This window comes from Melanotaenia boesemani, chromosome 8 (assembly GCF_017639745.1).
Source record: "Melanotaenia boesemani isolate fMelBoe1 chromosome 8, fMelBoe1.pri, whole genome shotgun sequence".
NCBI lineage: Eukaryota > Metazoa > Chordata > Actinopteri > Atheriniformes > Melanotaeniidae > Melanotaenia > Melanotaenia boesemani.
In genome coordinates this window covers 34,898,641-34,914,875 of record NC_055689.1, presented here as the reverse complement: position 1 = coordinate 34,914,875, position 16,235 = coordinate 34,898,641, and the positions used below count along the sequence as shown (strand labels likewise).

Sequence of the window (16,235 nt, the reverse complement as noted above, 5' to 3'; positions counted from 1 at the left end):
TTCCTACAGCATGAGGTGAACCTGAAGGCAGCGCGGCTGCAGCCATTGTTGGAGGAATGTGAGGATCTGATGCCAGAACCAAAGTCCTGCCGGGTGAGATCACGGGCCCAAACGGGCCACTGACATCACTGAGAGGGAGGGGGACGCCGGTGCTGCATTTAGGTGGTGTGGGGAAAAAAACAGCTGAATGAAAATGAAATGAAGATGAAAATGTTTTATTTTTCCTTTCTAGCAGAATTTTGGTTGTCAGTGTGAATGTGTTCCGGTTCTGGTTCAGTCCAGAACATCCTGAATGTGTTGAGGTTTGGTTTTTAAAGGCCAACAGATATTTTTCACATTTCCTCACATCCTTCTGTAGACCTGGAAACCCTCAGCGATCCGGATGCTGATGATGTCAGTTTAACATTTTTAAGTTTTTCTTTCTGAATTTTAACTCCAAAAATTCAGGAAGCTTTTCAGATTCTTCATTTTCCAGCTCAGATTTCAGACTGTAAACTCATCAGAAACATTTCCCGTCCCAGAACTGGGAGCCAGCTGGGCCGGTTTCACCAGGTGGTCTGAAGGCATCACCTCCAGAAACCAAAACACCTGCATCAGCTGGTGTCAGCTCGTCACCGTGGCAACGCCAGCCTCACACAGGAAAACTGAGTCATATCACCCAGTTTCAGCCTGACAGCTCATCCACTGGGTCACATGACCATAAACACACACACACAGAGCAGAGTGTGTGTCTGCTGACCTCTGACCTCTGCTGACACGTCAGACATCAACATCTGAGCCGACCTTCAGAGGAAGAAATGATGCTGGGAGAGAAACGAGGAACTGAACCATTCACCAGAAAACCCAGAAATCCTCCTGATATCACCTCAGACCTGTTTTTGGGTTTAACTGGGACATTCAGAGTTTAATCCCAATCTGAGGAAGAAAAAAGCATCTGGATGAGAAATCTTCAAGAGCGCGTTTCATCTTCCTCTGATGTCCTCCATCTTTACATCATCAGACGTCTGATCCTGTTTCACCTTAAATCTGTTCATCGCTCTGGATTTAAAACTAAAACTGGTTTAGAGAAGTTAAACTTTTGTTCTCTGGAAAACCTGGAAAAGTCCAGAATTCCTTCACACTGAATCAGTTCGGGGAAAGACCTTCAGTTTTTCTTCATTTTGACCCTGTTCTGTTCTGGTTTGGTTTAGACTGACCAGGATCCTGGTCTGTGGACTGACTGAGTCCAGAGGAACCAGCTCTGTTCTGACCTCTGTGGACGGCACCGGTTCAGGGCAAGCACCCCCTCTTCAGTCCCCTCAGCAGCTCGGGTTTCCGGGCCTTGACCCGCGGCCGTAACCCGGCTGTCCGAACCAACCCGCCTTTCCTCGGTACCTGCCGACCCGGTAATGAAACCTTAGCCCCGCTCCCTCCAGGTGTGTGCTATTCTTACCGTAAACTCGGAGCCATCCCTGCAGCTGGGACACCGTGTCCACCAGGATCCGGTCCACCAGGGGATCCAGGAGACTCAGTCCTCCGTGTAGAGACTCCACGTCGCCGGCCACCGAGTCCGTCTCCATGTCCAGACGGAGAAAACTTGTTCTGTTCGCAGGAAGTCCTCCAGAAGAGTTTGTTAAGCCGGTAAATGTGGGACTAAGAGTTCAGAGGGTGTCAGGAACTTTAAATCCGTCCCGGGACACTTGGGTCGCTGTGACCGCCCCGTCGCTCCCAGCTAGCCGTTAGCTGCGGCGGCAGCAGCCGGCGGCGGTCCGGCAGCCCGGCTGGCTCTGCCTCATTGTTCCGCTCTCCAGGTTAGCTGAAGCGGTTAAACTTCCACCAAAGCGCCGTCTAAGAGGAGCGGGGGTCCCTGAGCCTCCCGCCCCCTGAACTATCCACCAAGGAGCCGCTGCTGAAACCTGTGGGAGCCGCTGGAAGAGAGCGGAGGTATGCGGTGGTCGGTGTGTCTCCTGCGGGTTGCCCTCTCTGCTGCTGCCGCTGCTGCTCGAGGTCCACTCCACGGAGCCGGGAACGAGCCTGACCGGGCGCGCCGCCGCGTGTCAAAGCAGCGGGAGCGCGCAGGGAAGAAGGAGTTGATTTCAGAGGCCGGATTACAGAAGCAGAGTCCTGGATTACCACGGAGGTCTGGAGGTCTGGAGGGTCTGGAGACCAAGACCGGGCTGAGGGACTTCTGAGTTTCCTTCCTTTTTCCTTTTTTAGTTTATCTGGGTTTTCTTTTTGCCTTTTTTTACTTTCGTTCTCTCCTTTCTCTCTCTTTTTTCCATTTTCATTTCTTTGTAATTTTTCGATTTTTCTTTTTTAATTTTTCCCTGTTTATTTTAGTTCATTTTTCATTTCTGAAAGGAGGATCTACCCATCCATCCTACCACGTTTCCATGGAGACCATTTCTGATGAAGCTTCGGCTAAAAGCAGATGGATCAGCTGAAGGTCCAGATGCATCTCTCAGGTCCTGGTTCAGGTCTTATTTCAGATCCTGTTCCTCTGCTGTGGATAGCTTTTAGTCCTGACTCTTCTTCTTTTGTCCTCCACGTGTCCAGTTTCTGTTTCCATGCTGAGATGAGCCACGTTTTCCAGCTACCAGCTGTTTGGGAATCACCTTGTTGCTGCTGAAATCCTGTTTTCTGTTAGTCAGACTGTCTGATCTTTGCTGGTTTTCATACATGAAACTAAAAAAATGAGAACAAATGATGCATCTTTGTGACAAAGAGCCAAAATCTCCAGTTTAAACTGGTTCTGTACTAAGTTGTCTTTTATGTCGACACAACTCTGGTTCATCTCTTGAGTCAGGAGCCGTTTTTCTGCCTGAATGATTCTCAGGTCTGACTTAAGTTCATCTGAAACTGGTTTGGTTCCAGGACTGGACTGGAAATGAGGGGAAAAGTAAAAAATGTTTGGAGACAAACCTTTAGTAAAGCAGGAGAACCATTGATGAAGACCACTTTAAAGATTACAACAGAGTCAGAGATGAAGAAAGGGGGACTGGTCAGGAGGTTGAAACAGTTTCTATAACTTCACTACAATCTGGTGAAATCTCACATTAAGCCCTTAAAACCATAATTACATAAAAAGTAAATACAGGGAAAAATAACAAAACGAAAAAGACTGGAAAAAAAAAGACAAATGAATATTAAGTAAATTAATAATAATTAGTAAATAGTAATAAATAATTCATATAAAACAAATGTGTGTGAGTTAAAGCAAATAGATAAATAAATCAGTCATATAAAAAGAAATTATTTAAACCAAGTTCAGAAGGAGTTTGTCATCAAGGGTTAACATGTCGTCAGGAAAGATTTCAGTTTAAATCACTGAATACGAATAAATGTGATCAGTTTCTGATCCCTGCTGGTTCTTTGTGGTTCCTCTGTTTGTTCTGTGGTTCTGATCCGGGATGATAAAGTGCAGGACCATCAGAACCACAAGTCCGTCTGTGTTTTATCTGGACGTCTTTGACGGGAAAGAGTAGCAGCGCTTTGTCTCCCCCTGCTGGTCGGTGTGGGAACAACATGGTACCAGTCAGGAGCAGAAATTTATTAAAAACAGACTTTTTTTTTTTTTTTTCACTTTCACCGAACCAAACACAGACTCCCACTCTTACCATTTTTATTTAGATTATTTCACATGCTTGTTTTTGAGAGGATCTGGGTTTTCACTGGGTTTGGTAGGTTTATATGGTCATACTGGGGCTTCTTGGCCAGGTCATGTTTGTAAATGAGAACTGGTTCTTAAACATTTTACCTGGAAAAAACAAGGTTGAAAAAAAGAAGACAACATGTGAGGAGATAAAACCAACCACCAGTTGGGTCTTTTAGCTACTTTTTAATGTTTAATGATCACTATTTTTGCACTTTTTCTGAAGTGACTCATTTGGTAATTTTTTTTTGTGGAACCCCAGAGAATTAACACCTTAAACAGGTTTTTAATAGATAAGACTTGTTGTGGATCAACTATTTTACCTTTACCCTTGCTGATGTAACAGGATCATCTGCTGCTGAAGAACAGTATGGCTCCAAAGGAAAATTGTATTAGTGACATAAGTGTTGACTGAATCTCCAGCTATGGTTGTAGCCTGGAACGGTGGAGATCAGTCACATCTCAGGAGCTTTCCAGCAGTGAATAGTGTTTGTAGGAACTTGGAAGAGAGACTGAGTAAAATACATATTTATTTCTCACGTCCTGCCGACGGATGATAACTCAAGACACTTTTCTCTCAGTCTTTTCACGCGCGTCGTTAAAATTCTTTTGTGATTTCAGCAGGAAACGCTGACGTAATCACGGTTAGTTTCATGACCTGGGCCTCTGGAACAACAAATACAACACAAACATGAGGAATTTTCCAGGAATAAAGGACACGTTCACCAAACACACACTGGTCTTTTTGTGTCCTACTCTTGTTACCACAGGGTTCCACTAGAGGGCGCATTAGAGAACTCAGACCAGTTAAAGTGGCTGAATTTGTAGGATATTTCCATCATATTCACCACTGTCGACCCTGTGTCCCCATATCTCGCCATGCTGGTTCCTACACTGCCCCCTACTGGTCACCCACAGCAACAGTGTGGAGACGTGAACAACTGGCAAGATGTAACGTGAGATTCACAAAGCAGCTACATCACAAAGCGTCTTTGAGGTGGAAGACTTTCCCTCCTGAATCTCCTCAGCTACACATGAACCAGGTGGTCCTGACCGTATCAGTCTGAGCCGTTAGCGCTGTTAGCTGTTAGCTGCCTGTCAGCAGCTCCAGCAGCTCTGGAAAGCTGTGGAGATTCACGCCAGGTTGTGGCAGCTGCAGGAAGAGCTGCTGGAAGTTGCTGCTGCTACGATTTGAGCTGCTGTCTGTCGCCAGATGAGGATCAGCAGGTAAAGAATAAAGTCCTGTTTTACTTTTACACCCGCAGAAGCACGAATCCGTCGCATTGTAGGAATATTTTATCAGAAACTCTGTGAAAGAACAGAAGTCTGAAACTAGCAGATCAGATAAGTTCACATCCCTTCATATGCGTTGGTGGGCGTGGTTTTCTATACCTGTAAGGTGAGGACCCGCCTACCTGCATCTGGAGGGAGGGGCTGTGCGGTTTTTTAAGATTTTCTCCAGACTTAGAGAAGCACAAAATACATCTCAGGTATAGCTCTACATCATGCAAAACAAAACCTGGTTTTACCCTGTAGGGGGCCATGTGAGCCATTTTTGACCCACAAAATTCTGTTTTTTTTTTTTTTGTTAGTTTGTTTTGTTTTTAAATAAATAAATAAATAAATATTAAAATTAACAATCATATAGGTGGTTTTCATTGTAGTTAAGTAATACTATGTTGTTTACAGCTCATAAAACACACATTTACAGGTGCACTACCCCTTTAAAAACTATCAAAATGTTAATAAATTAGGTTAAATTGTTTTTTTTTTATTTTTATTCAGTTCACCGCTGTGACCAAGCACCGACATGCCCAAAATACACTTCTCTCGCTGAGATAATGTTAAATTTGGATTTTTATGGTGTGAGTATTAACTTTGTTGCTTATGCATTTATGCATAAAACATAATGCAATACTTTTACAGATTAATGTCTTTCCATTAACACGTTCATTTTCACAGCCCTATTAAAAAGTATCAGTAACAGTTCTGGTATGAATGATACCAGTAACCATGGTCTCTGGTTTACAACTAAAGAACCTGTAAAATGTTTTGGTACCACAAAGACTCAAAGTACCACCTGAATGTACTACGGGAGATGAGTAATGTGCAGTAAAGCTCGACTTTTAGTGTGAAGTGTGAGTGGAACTTCCGTCGCCAGCTGATGACGTCAGTCCTCTCAGACCCAAACATCCGGACGGTGGTTGTCACTTTCCTCTGGTCAGAATGTCTAAGCTGCAGCTGCTGAGGACGCTGGTGACGGAGAGATTGACGGCGGCGGCGGAGGAGATCCTGGTCCTGGTGGAGAGAGTCATGGTGGAGCAGCAGGAGGAACTGGTCCGGCGGTACAGCCCGGTGGACACGGCGCCGAGTCCGGCCAGAGGGCAGCCGCAGAGCCGCGGAGCCGCTGACACAGGTCCGGTTCAGTCCGGCAGCACAGGTCCGGTTCAAGTCCGGCAGCACAGGTCCTGTTCAGTGCGGTAGCACAGGTCCGGTTCAGTCCGGCAGCACAGGTCCGGTTCAGTCCGGCATCACAGGTCCGGTTCAGTCCGTTAGCACAGGTCCGGTTCAGTCCGGCATCACAGGTCCGGTTCAAGTCCGGCAGCACAGGTCCTGTTCAGTGCGGTAGCACAGGTCCGGTTCAGTCCGGCATCTCAGATCCGGTTCAGTCCGGCAGCACAGGTCCGATCCAGTCCGTTAGCACAGGTCCGGTTCAGTCCGGCATCACAGGTCCGGTTTAGTCCGTTAGCACAGGTCCGGTTCAGTCCGGCATCACAGATCCGGTTCAGTCCGGTAGCACAGGTCCGGTTCAGTCCGGCATCACAGGTCCGGTTCAGTCTGTTAGCACAGGTCCGGTTCAGTCCGGTGTCTGGTTCTGTCCGGGTTTAGCTTTATTGAACTTTAACTAGCTGGTTCTGTTAGTTTCGTGTGAGTTATGTTTTGTTATGAGGTTTTATCCAGTTTAATGGAGTCAGTTCAGTTTTAGTCTTTTAATTCTTCTTCTTTTAAAAAAAGAAAAAACACAAAAACATTCTAGTTCAGGAGGATTTTATTCGTTTGTTTTTGTTATTTTGTCCAACCTGTTTATTATAAAAGCAACGAGGCCTAAAATTAAACTGATGCTGTTTTTGTTTGTTTGTTAGTAATATTTAGCTAATGTAATCCAGCATTTATTTAATGATGTGCTATTTATTTATGTTTGTTAATTATCTCTAACACGTCTATTAATGATGATGAGGCCAAAAATTTTTAGTCTGTTTGTTTGTTGTTGTTTTGTTTTTTCTTTCCTTTTTTTTTGCTTAATTCAGCATGAATAATTTTATTCTTTTAAAATTGTATATTTATTATTATTATTATTATTATTATTATTATTTGTTTAATCTGTCTATGAGTGACAACCATGAGGCCAAGACTGATATTGTTTTGTTTTGGGTTTTTTTAAACTGCTTGTCTAACTTGCCTTAACATTAAGGTGAAGTCTTCAGCAGTTTTTCTACATAATTAAGCATTTATTAATTTATTCTAACCTATTAATATAATAAAAATGAAGCTGCGTTTTTTATCCTTTGTCTTGTTGTTGTTTTCAGTCTGAATTTATTTACTATTATTTCCTGTCTGGCCTGTTTGTGAATGATAACAACAGTGAGGCCCAGTTTTAAACTAACATTTTGTTTGTTAAGAAGTTTGATGATTGGAAGTTAAGAAGATATTTGGCTTAGTAAACAGAACTATTGTAGATCTGATGATCTGTAAGTTTGATTAAAATTAAATTGAACTTTTTTCCCTATGAAATGAACACTTTTTAAGTGAATCATCAGCTCCTCCTGAGGCTCTGAGATGGTTTATAAAAGTTGTTTTCATGTCCACTCTGATCTGTCGTCCTCTACAGACACTCGGGGTCTCGACGGCGTCATCCTGCAGCATCCGGAGTCTCCCATCATTAAACAGGAGGAGGAGGAAGAGGAAGAAGAGGAGGACTGGATGGCTCCGCAGCTCCAGGACGAAGATCCCGACCAAGCAGAAGACACCAAAGAGTTCAAAAGAGAGCAGCCAAGAGACGACTCTGATGAGGCGGTGAAGGTGGAGGTGGAGGAGGACAACACCCGGCCCAGCACCTCCTGTGGGGGGGCCGAGGCCCCGCCCTCGGAGGCGGACCTCACCGGCAGCAGCGGCTCCATCTGCTGTAAAGTTTGTGGGATGATGTTCAGCTACCGCGGCTCACTGAGAAACCACGCGGAGGTCCACGCCAACGAGGAGCACTGCGTGTGCGGCGTGTGTGGCGAGCTGCAGCCTGACAAGCAGAACCTGCTGGATCACCTGCAGACGCACCTGAAGGTCCACGTCTGCAAGTTCTGCAGCAAAACCTTCCGACGGCGCGTGGAGCTGGAGGTGCACACGCGCACACACACGGGCGAGAAGCCGTTCGGCTGCAGAGTCTGCGGCAAGTGTTTCAGCCGCAAGAGCAACATGGAGATCCACATGAGGACGCACACGGGCGAGAAGCCGCACCGCTGCGACGTCTGCGGGAAGTGCTTCAACATCACCTCGTCCATGATCCGCCACCTCAGGACGCACTCCGGGGAGAAACCCTACAGCTGCCGCGTCTGCTTCAAAGCCTTCGCCGCCAGCTCCGACATGAAGATCCACATGAGGACGCACACCGGCGAGAAGCCGTACAGCTGCCCCGTCTGCGGGAAGGCCTTCATGCTCAGCACGCCGCTCAAATACCACATGAAGCACCACACGGAGGATCGGCCGTACTGCTGCAGCCGCTGCAACAGGAACTTCAGCGACGTGTACACGCTGCGGCGGCACATGAAGACGCAGGACTGCAAGAGGAAGACGTACGTCCACATTTCAGCGCTGACGGAGACGCAGGACTGAGGACAGCCGCGGAATGGACCTGTAGGCGACTGATTGTGGACCTGAACGTCATGATGACCTCATGATGTTATGACATCATCACGATGTCATTATGATGATGTCATGACGTGATGTGACACATCATGATGTCATAACGTGTCATGGACGATGTGAAACATGAAGATGTCATAGCGGCGTTATGGGCAGACCTAGCCGGCAGCAGCGGTCGCTCATAATGTCATCATGCTGTCACAATGAGGTCATAGTGACATCATTGTGATGTCATAACAACTCTGTGACTGCTGTTCTGAGCAGAATAAAAAAATCTTTAATAAACTATTTGATTCATGTGTCCGTGTTTTTTTCCAGAGACGGGTCTTTTCCACATCATGTTTGTCACCGTTAGACAAATGAATCTGCTGAATGAACCTCCTTTTGTTCCCAAACCTGCCTGTGGCGGCCAGATAATTCCAGAAACTTCCAGACGATTCCAGAGGGGAGTGCGCCCCCTCAAACTCAGACCTCAGCAGTCCTGGATTTACACAACATAAACAACTCAAAGAGTAAACAGGGTTAGCAAAGACAACAAACAGCTGTTTTAAGATCCAGGATTCTGTTGTCTCTGCTGCAGTTCTAGCATGGCCCATCCAGACCGGTACCTGTCCAACCTTATCCAGACCGGTACCTGTCCAACCTTATCCAGACCCGTACCTGTCCAACCTTATCCAGACCGGTACCTGTCCAACCTTATCCAGACCCGTACCTGTCCAACCTTATCCAGACCGTTACCTGTCCAGCCCGCCCAGACCGGTACCTGTCCAACCTTATCCAGACCCGTACCTGTCCAACCTTATCCAGACCGTTACCTGTCCAGCCCGCCCAGACCGGTACTCACCTAACCTGTCATCAGGTTCATAGGACCTGAGGGTTTGATGTCTACCTTTGGTTTTGTTTGGACCAGTATCTGGATTCTGTGTTCTACAATTTCTTCATTAGCTAAAACTTTTCAAAATATTTCCACACAAACAAACTTTAAAACTTCCTCCATCACATCCAGCTTTATTCCTGTAGCCTGTGGCAGTAACAGCAGTCATCAACAATAAGAAACAAAAGAAAAAAAGTAGTGAAATAAAAATAGATCAGGATCCAGTAGAGGAGACTCTGCTCAGCACAGACCAGGGTGAATAAGTGGGTCTTGAGACACGTGATAAGAATGAAGACCTCAGATCTCAGAGAAGGACTGAATGGGAGCCACAGCTGCAAAGGCTCCATCTCTCCTGGCTTTCATGAGAGATCGAGGAGGTCCAGGACCATCTGGTCAGCTGACCTCAGGGCTCTGGAGGGTTGATGCACGTTAACAAGGTCAGATGAATATTCGGGGGCCAGTCCATTCAGAGACCTAAAAACAATTAAAGAATCTTAAAATCAGTCCTGTTCCTGACCGGAAACCAGTGAAATGAGGAAAACGATGAGATCTGAACGATCAATGCCAACGTACAAAGTCCAGGCATGGATACCTTTTCTAGATCAGTCCTTCTTAGATAGTCGGACTAGTTCTTAGTTCTTAGATAGTGGGGCTATCTAAAAAAGACTGATCTTCCACATCTGGTTTAATTTCTGCTCCTTGTTTTTGTTTTCTTCATTTTATTCCGTCCTTTAAGGCTGAACGAACGGCTGTTTATTCACCAGTAAAACCACAGCTCAGTGATGTAGGCTTACTGGTTTGATGGAAGGATGGAGGGATCTGAAAGTGCCCTGACTGGTTCATCGGTGGTGGTTCAAGGCTGTGAGGAGAAGACTCTGGGTGGGGGTTCTGGTTCAGGATGTCAGTGACCTGCGCCGACTTTGAACCCCCAGATGGTACCAAAAAAACAAAAGAAACAACAAACAAACAACAAAAGAATGAATGAAAGGCGACGCGTCGCCTCACTGTGAGGCAGGTGACGCACTGTGTTGCAACTGTCCCACATTCCTGTGCGTACCACAATAAATCAGAGTAGAAAAATTAACCCTTGTCTAAAAGATCTGAAATGTTTCTGCTTGATGGGAATAAATGACATAAAATAGTTCTAGATCACAACATCTGCATCCACTGCTGTTTAATGTTCTTATAATAAAACTTATCTCACTATAACATGATAAGTTCTCTTTTTATTTTGGTGACAACTTCATTAGTAAATAATGTCTGAACATGAAAGTTAACAAACGAGTAGAGCCAGAGGTGGAGCAGCATTGGGAGATGAGTTTCATCGTCATTTTCCTGAAATGAAAGTTAAAGTTAGATCACAGCTGCAGTGGAGACAAATCTGTGTTTCTGTCTGAAGGGAAATAAACTGAGTTCATTCTTCCTCCACAACGGACTGAAATACTGGTGAGTACACCTGATAACATTTACTCTGTTTCTACATCAACTCCAGACTGAGAGATTCAGTTGAATATTTACCAGAGATTTTGGAATTTTTTACTTATTTATTTTTTGTCCTGTCCAGCATGGTGGCAGCAGAATGATGGTCTGGCTGCTGCGTTGGGCCGAACAAATTTGCTTTGTCAAGAGGAGCTTTCTGGGTATAAGGCTCCTCTTGATAATCTGATTCTTTTCTTTGTAAATCTTATTTATTTATTTTGAATTATAAAATTTATATCGTCTTGCTGGACCTGACTGAAGGGGACAGAAAAGAAAGGTGAATAGAGAATCAAAAACCCACCCCAATGTTCCAGCCGCACACCCCAAAAACCAGGGCACCATCAACCCCCCATCGAGAAAGAGGGAGGACAGTGGGCGAGTCCAGACCCATGGCCCACCACCCCTGAGCTCACATAGGTCTCCACCAATGTCTCACCCGAAAGCAACAAGGTCACAGTCCTCCACCTACACTAAGTGATGGAGCTAAGCACAGGGGACCAGAAGGAATGAGATTCAGCCGATAGTTCTTTGAGGAGGCAGACATTGTCTCATTACTGATGTGGTCAACTAAGAGATTCCTAAACTGCTGAATACACAGATTATTTTTGGTTTTCCAGTTCACAAGAATAGTTTTCTTTGCGATGCATAATGCTGTGTGTATCATGTGTGCAGAGTTAATTGCCATATTAATGTCACCCAAGTCACCTAGTAGACACAGTGCGGGGATTGTAGGAATATTACATTTAAACCATGTTGATATGTCCACACATACCTGAAGCCAGAACCTGCGGACAGGTGTGCAGGACCACAAGGCATGGAGGTAGTTGTCTGGTGTGTTTTCATTGCAGTGTGTGCAGATGTTTGATTGTGACAGACCCATCCTGAACATCCTTTGTCCTGTATAATGAGTTCTATGCAGAATTTTGAATTGTATTAGTTGCATATTTGAATTTTTAGTCATTTTAAAGGTGTTTAAACATATTTGTGACCATTTATCTTTATTAAAGTTACTGGATAAGTCACCCTCCCATTTTGAAGTTGGAAGACAGATTGAGTCTTCTTGTTTAGATAATAGTCTATATGTTTTTGATAATAGCTTTGGGGCATTGAGATTCATGAATTCTGCCACCCTGATAGACAGCTGTAAGTTTAATTAATTAATGGGATATTTTTTACGTATAATAGATTTTAACTGGTGATATTCTGCTGATTCCATGTTGTGAATTGAGTTTTTCAAATGACAATGAGTTTCCTTTTTCTATTATATATTTTGTTCTTTTAATATCCATTCCTTTATTTTTCCACAGAGCGAAGCCTAATGTTTCCAGACTGTATTGTAGTATTGGGTGTGTTTTTTAGGTCACAGTTGATGGGCATAATAATAGTCTTAGACCAGTTAATAGAGTAATCAGATATTGATGAGAATGTGTTAATAAGTGTGATTGTCTGGGGAAGAGATGTCGGTGGGTTCTGGAAGAAAAGTAATACATCATCAGCATAAAGACTTATCTTGTGTTCTATATTTTTGGCATGGATTCCTTTAATCTCTTTATTTTGTCTTATGGCAGCAGCTAGGGGTTCAATAAAAATAGCAAAGAGTGATGGAGAAAGCGGGCAGCCCTGTCTGGTTCCTCTCTGCAAACAGAAGCTTGAAGAAGTTTGATCATTGGTCTTCACACATGCATTTGGGTTGTTATATAATATTTTTATCCAATCTATGAAAGATGACCCAAACCCAAATTTGTTTAACGTTGAAAAAAAAAATGCAAAGTGCTTTACAGAATACAAGAAGCATAATTTAAAATTAAAAGCAAAAGAAAAGGCAAAAGAAAGAACATTGGATAAAAATAGTAATAAAACATGACCAAATTTAAAAACTCCAGTTTAAAGAACCAGTTCTGGACTGTGAATAAAAACTAGTCCATGCAGCAGAGAACAGGTGGGTCTTTAACCTGGATCTAAATAAACTGTGTTTCAGCTGATCTGAGGCTTTCTGGGAGTTTGTTCCAGACATGTGGAGCATAGAAGCTGAATGCAGCTTCTCCATGTCTGGTTCTGACTCTGGAACTGATAAGAACCTGGATCCAGATGGCCTGAGGGTTCTGGTAGGTCCATACTGGGTCAAGAGGTCTCTGATGTATGTTGGTCCTAAACCATTCAGAGCTTTCTAGACCAGCAGCAGAACTTTAAAGTCTATCCTCTGACAGACCGGCAGCCAGTGTAAAGACCTCAGAGCTGGACTGATGTGGTCCACTTTCTTGGTCTTAGTGAGGACTGGAGCAGCAGAGTTCTGGATCAGCTGCAGGTGTCTGACTGATGTTTTAGGTAGAACCTGTAAAAACACTGTTACAATAATCAAGCCGACTAAAGATGGAAGCTGGACTAGTTTTTCCAGGTCCTGCTGAGACATCACATCTTTTACGCTTCATATGTTAGGCTGACTTTATAGTTCCCTTAATGTGTTTTTCAAAGTTAAGGTCTGGGTCCATGAATACACCAGATTTCTGGCCTGGTTGGTGGTTTTTAGGTTTATAGGCTCAATGTAGATTAAAATAATCTATTATGTTAATGAATCTGTGCGTGTTAGTAGAGGAATGAAGGCCCTTTAATGAAGGTCAGGATGTATTATTAGAGGGGTTATTTCTTTTTATAAGCTTCTGGAGAACACTGGATGTGTTTTAAAATGTTGTTTCTCTCCTTTGATTCTTGTTCTCAGAGGTCAGACATGTCTGTCAGCAGCAACCAGAGATCTGAGGTTCAGTTTCTCTGCTCCATCTGTCTGGATGTGGTCACTGATCCAGTCTCCACACCATGTGGACACAACTACTGCAAGAACTGCATCACTCAACACTGGGATGATAAAGACCACTGCCAATGTCCAGTGTGTAAAAAAGTGTTCAAGACGAGATCTGATCTAGACAATAACACCTTCATCAGGGAGATGTCTGATCAGTTCAGACGTGAAGCTCAGCAGGAAGCCAGCAGCAGCAGTTCAGAGCAACAAGCTGCCAAACCAGATGTTCCCTGTGACGTCTGCACTGGAACCAAACTGAAGGCCCTGAAGTCCTGCCTGGTGTGTTTGGCCTCCTACTGTCAGACTCACTTGGAGCCTCATCAGACATGTTCACGTCTGAAAAGACATCAGCTGATGGAGCCTGTGGAGAACCTGGAGGACAGGATGTGTAGGAAGCACGATAAACCTCTGGAGCTGTTCTGTAGGACCGACCAGACATGTGTCTGCATGCTCTGCTCTGTTTTAGACCACAAGACTCATGAGCTTGTTCCTCTGAGAGAAGAATATGAAGGAAAGAAGGCAGAGCTGGGGAAGACAGAGGCTGAAATCCAGCTGATGATCCAGAAGAGACGACTGAAGATTCAGGAGCTGAAAGAGTCGATGAAGATCAGTAAAGATGCTGCAGACAGAGAGACAGCAGAAGGTGTTCAGGTCTTCACTGCTCTGATGGAGTCTGTTCAGAGAGGTCTGTACCAGCTCGTAGAGGAGATCCAAGACAAGCAGAAAACTACAGAGAAACAGGCTGAAGACTTCATCAAAGATCTGGAACAGGAAATCTCTGAGCTGATGAAGAGGAGCTCAGAGGTGGAGCAGCTCTCACGCTCTGAAGACCACCTCCACCTCCTCCAAAGCTTCTCGTCCCTGAAAACTGCTCCACCCATCAAGAACTGGACAAAGGTCAGAGTCCGTCTGCCATCATATGAGGGGACTCTGATGAGAGCTGTACATCAGCTGAAGAACACAATCAGGACCCAGATGAAGAAGTTGCTCGCTGAGTCTGAGCTGATGAAGGTCCAGCAGTATGCAGTGGATGTTACTCTGGACCCTGATACAGCACATCCAGACCTCATCCTGTCTGTGGATAACAAACAAGTCCATGATAGTGATGAGGAGAAGAAAGTACCAGATAATCCAGAGATATTTTCTTACTGTCTTTCCGTTTTAGGACGTCAGAGTTTCTCTTCAGGAAGATTCTACTTTGAGGTTCTGGTTAAAGGAAAATCTGGTTGGGATTTAGGAGTCGCCAGCGAGTCCATCAACATGGAGGGAGACGTCAGACTGAGTCCTCAGGATGGTTTCTGGACTGTCTGGTTGACTGATGGAACTGAGTACAAAGCTATCGGCAGTCCTCCAGTCCGTCTCCATCTCCAGTCTGTTCCTAAGAAGGTGGGGGTGTTTGTAGACCATGAGGGGGGTCTGGTCTCCTTTTATGATGTAAATACTGCAGCTCTGATCTTCTCCTCTACTGGCTGTTGCTTCACTGACAAACTCCACCCGTACTTTGGTCCTGGTCTGAATGATGGCGGTGAAAACTCAGCTCCTCTGATCATCTGTCCTGTCAGTCACGCAGTCTGATGCTTTTTCTAGAGAAGCTCCATGAAGACTGGATCTGTTTCATAAAAACGTTCATTCTGAGCGTCTCTGTAGGTGAAGTTCTACTAGTGGAGTGATGAGGCTGTAAATGTCCTCAGCAACAAGTCACCAGTTCACGTCTGGATTCTTCTGCAGCTCATTCCACTTCTGTCTGTCTCCATCTTTCATTTTTAACCTTTAATCATCATTTTTATCTTAATGTGCTCCTGACACAGAAATGTTAAATATTGTGCAGCAGTTTTCTTTTCTTGCTTTAAAATCATGTCATTCAGCTGTTCTTTTATAGAAGGCAAGACGAAGGAAATTGTTTTATAAAGCAGAAAGTGTTGTTTTGTTGAGTTTAAATTGGTCCAACATACTTTCAGAAAGTCCTGATTCTTGAGCTCTAAAACATTTAAAATGTTATATATCATTCTTACTTTTTATCTTCACAGTTTGGTTCAGGTCAGTTTAGACTCAGTAAAGAAATTCTGTTATAAAAATTAGGATGGTTTTAATTAATAATTGATTCTTAACTGCAGTTACTTGAGATAATTCTGAGCATGATTGCATAATAGGTTTAGGGCCACCAGGCGCTCGCCTCTGCCCAACCTCACTTCCTTGCTCCAGAGGGGGGCCCCAGTCATCGCGTCCAGGCAAGGGAAACCTAGATCCATCATTTTCGTTCATCACAGGGGCCATCTGAGCCTCACTTTTTCTGGTCTTTCCTCTAGAGACCTGTTTACCATGGGAGACCCTACCAGAGGCATAATGGCCCTGACAATACAGCTCCTAGGCTCTTCGGATGAGCAAACCCCTCCACTGTGGCAAGGTGGTGGATCACCTCCCTTGTTCTGGTTTAGTCTCTCCTGTTGTTCCTTCACCTGACTGCATGAAACAGACAGGCTAGAGGTGAAAGCAGAGGACGTCCCAGGGGACAGACACGTTAGAGGTGGAGGCAGAGGACGTCT

General features: G+C 44.6%; 4 protein-coding genes across 5 annotated transcripts in view; 2 read left to right on the top strand and 2 right to left on the bottom strand.

The window, feature by feature from the left end:
- The window catches only part of rasal2 (RAS protein activator like 2), a 93,343-nt gene extending 91,326 nt beyond the window's left edge, over positions 1-2,017 (bottom strand). The window contains exon 1 of the mRNA XM_041993398.1: positions 1,433-2,017. Coding sequence (XP_041849332.1) covers positions 1,433-1,559 — 127 coding nt within the window. The 5' untranslated portion in view covers positions 1,560-2,017. The remainder of the gene's footprint in view (positions 1-1,432) is intronic.
- The window catches only part of LOC121645098 (zinc finger protein 420-like), a 1,096,702-nt gene that overhangs the window by 308,170 nt on the left and 772,297 nt on the right, over positions 1-16,235 (bottom strand). The window lies entirely within an intron of this gene.
- On the top strand, positions 5,806-8,825 carry LOC121645132 (zinc finger protein OZF-like). 2 transcript variants are annotated; one of them, XM_041993531.1, is made up of 2 exons: positions 5,806-6,047; positions 7,521-8,825. In XM_041993531.1, the coding sequence occupies exons 1-2, from the start codon at positions 5,858-5,860 to the stop codon at positions 8,513-8,515; spliced, it is 1,185 nt and encodes a 394-aa protein (XP_041849465.1). In that variant the 5' UTR covers positions 5,806-5,857; the 3' UTR covers positions 8,516-8,825. The 2 variants fall into 2 exon arrangements, with proteins under 2 accessions (XP_041849465.1, XP_041849464.1); XM_041993530.1 differs by having other exon boundaries at positions 5,806-6,071.
- LOC121645110 (E3 ubiquitin-protein ligase TRIM21-like) lies at positions 13,615-15,552 on the top strand. Its single transcript, XM_041993494.1, has one exon. It carries the CDS (start codon positions 13,624-13,626, stop codon positions 15,265-15,267), a length of 1,644 nt encoding a protein of 547 aa, XP_041849428.1. The 5' UTR covers positions 13,615-13,623; the 3' UTR covers positions 15,268-15,552.

Bases quoted from the DNA above. Each gene is read 5' to 3' on its own strand.
- LOC121645132 (XM_041993530.1), top strand. From the start codon at position 5,858: ATGTCTAAGCTGCAGCTGCTGAGGACGCTGGTGACGGAGAGATTGACG. The intron at 6,072-7,520 runs GTCCGGTTCAAG...CGTCCTCTACAG, and splicing joins GGTTCAGTCCGGCAGCACAG to ACACTCGGGGTCTCGACGGC.
- LOC121645110 (XM_041993494.1), top strand. From the start codon at position 13,624: ATGTCTGTCAGCAGCAACCAGAGATCTGAGGTTCAGTTTCTCTGCTCC.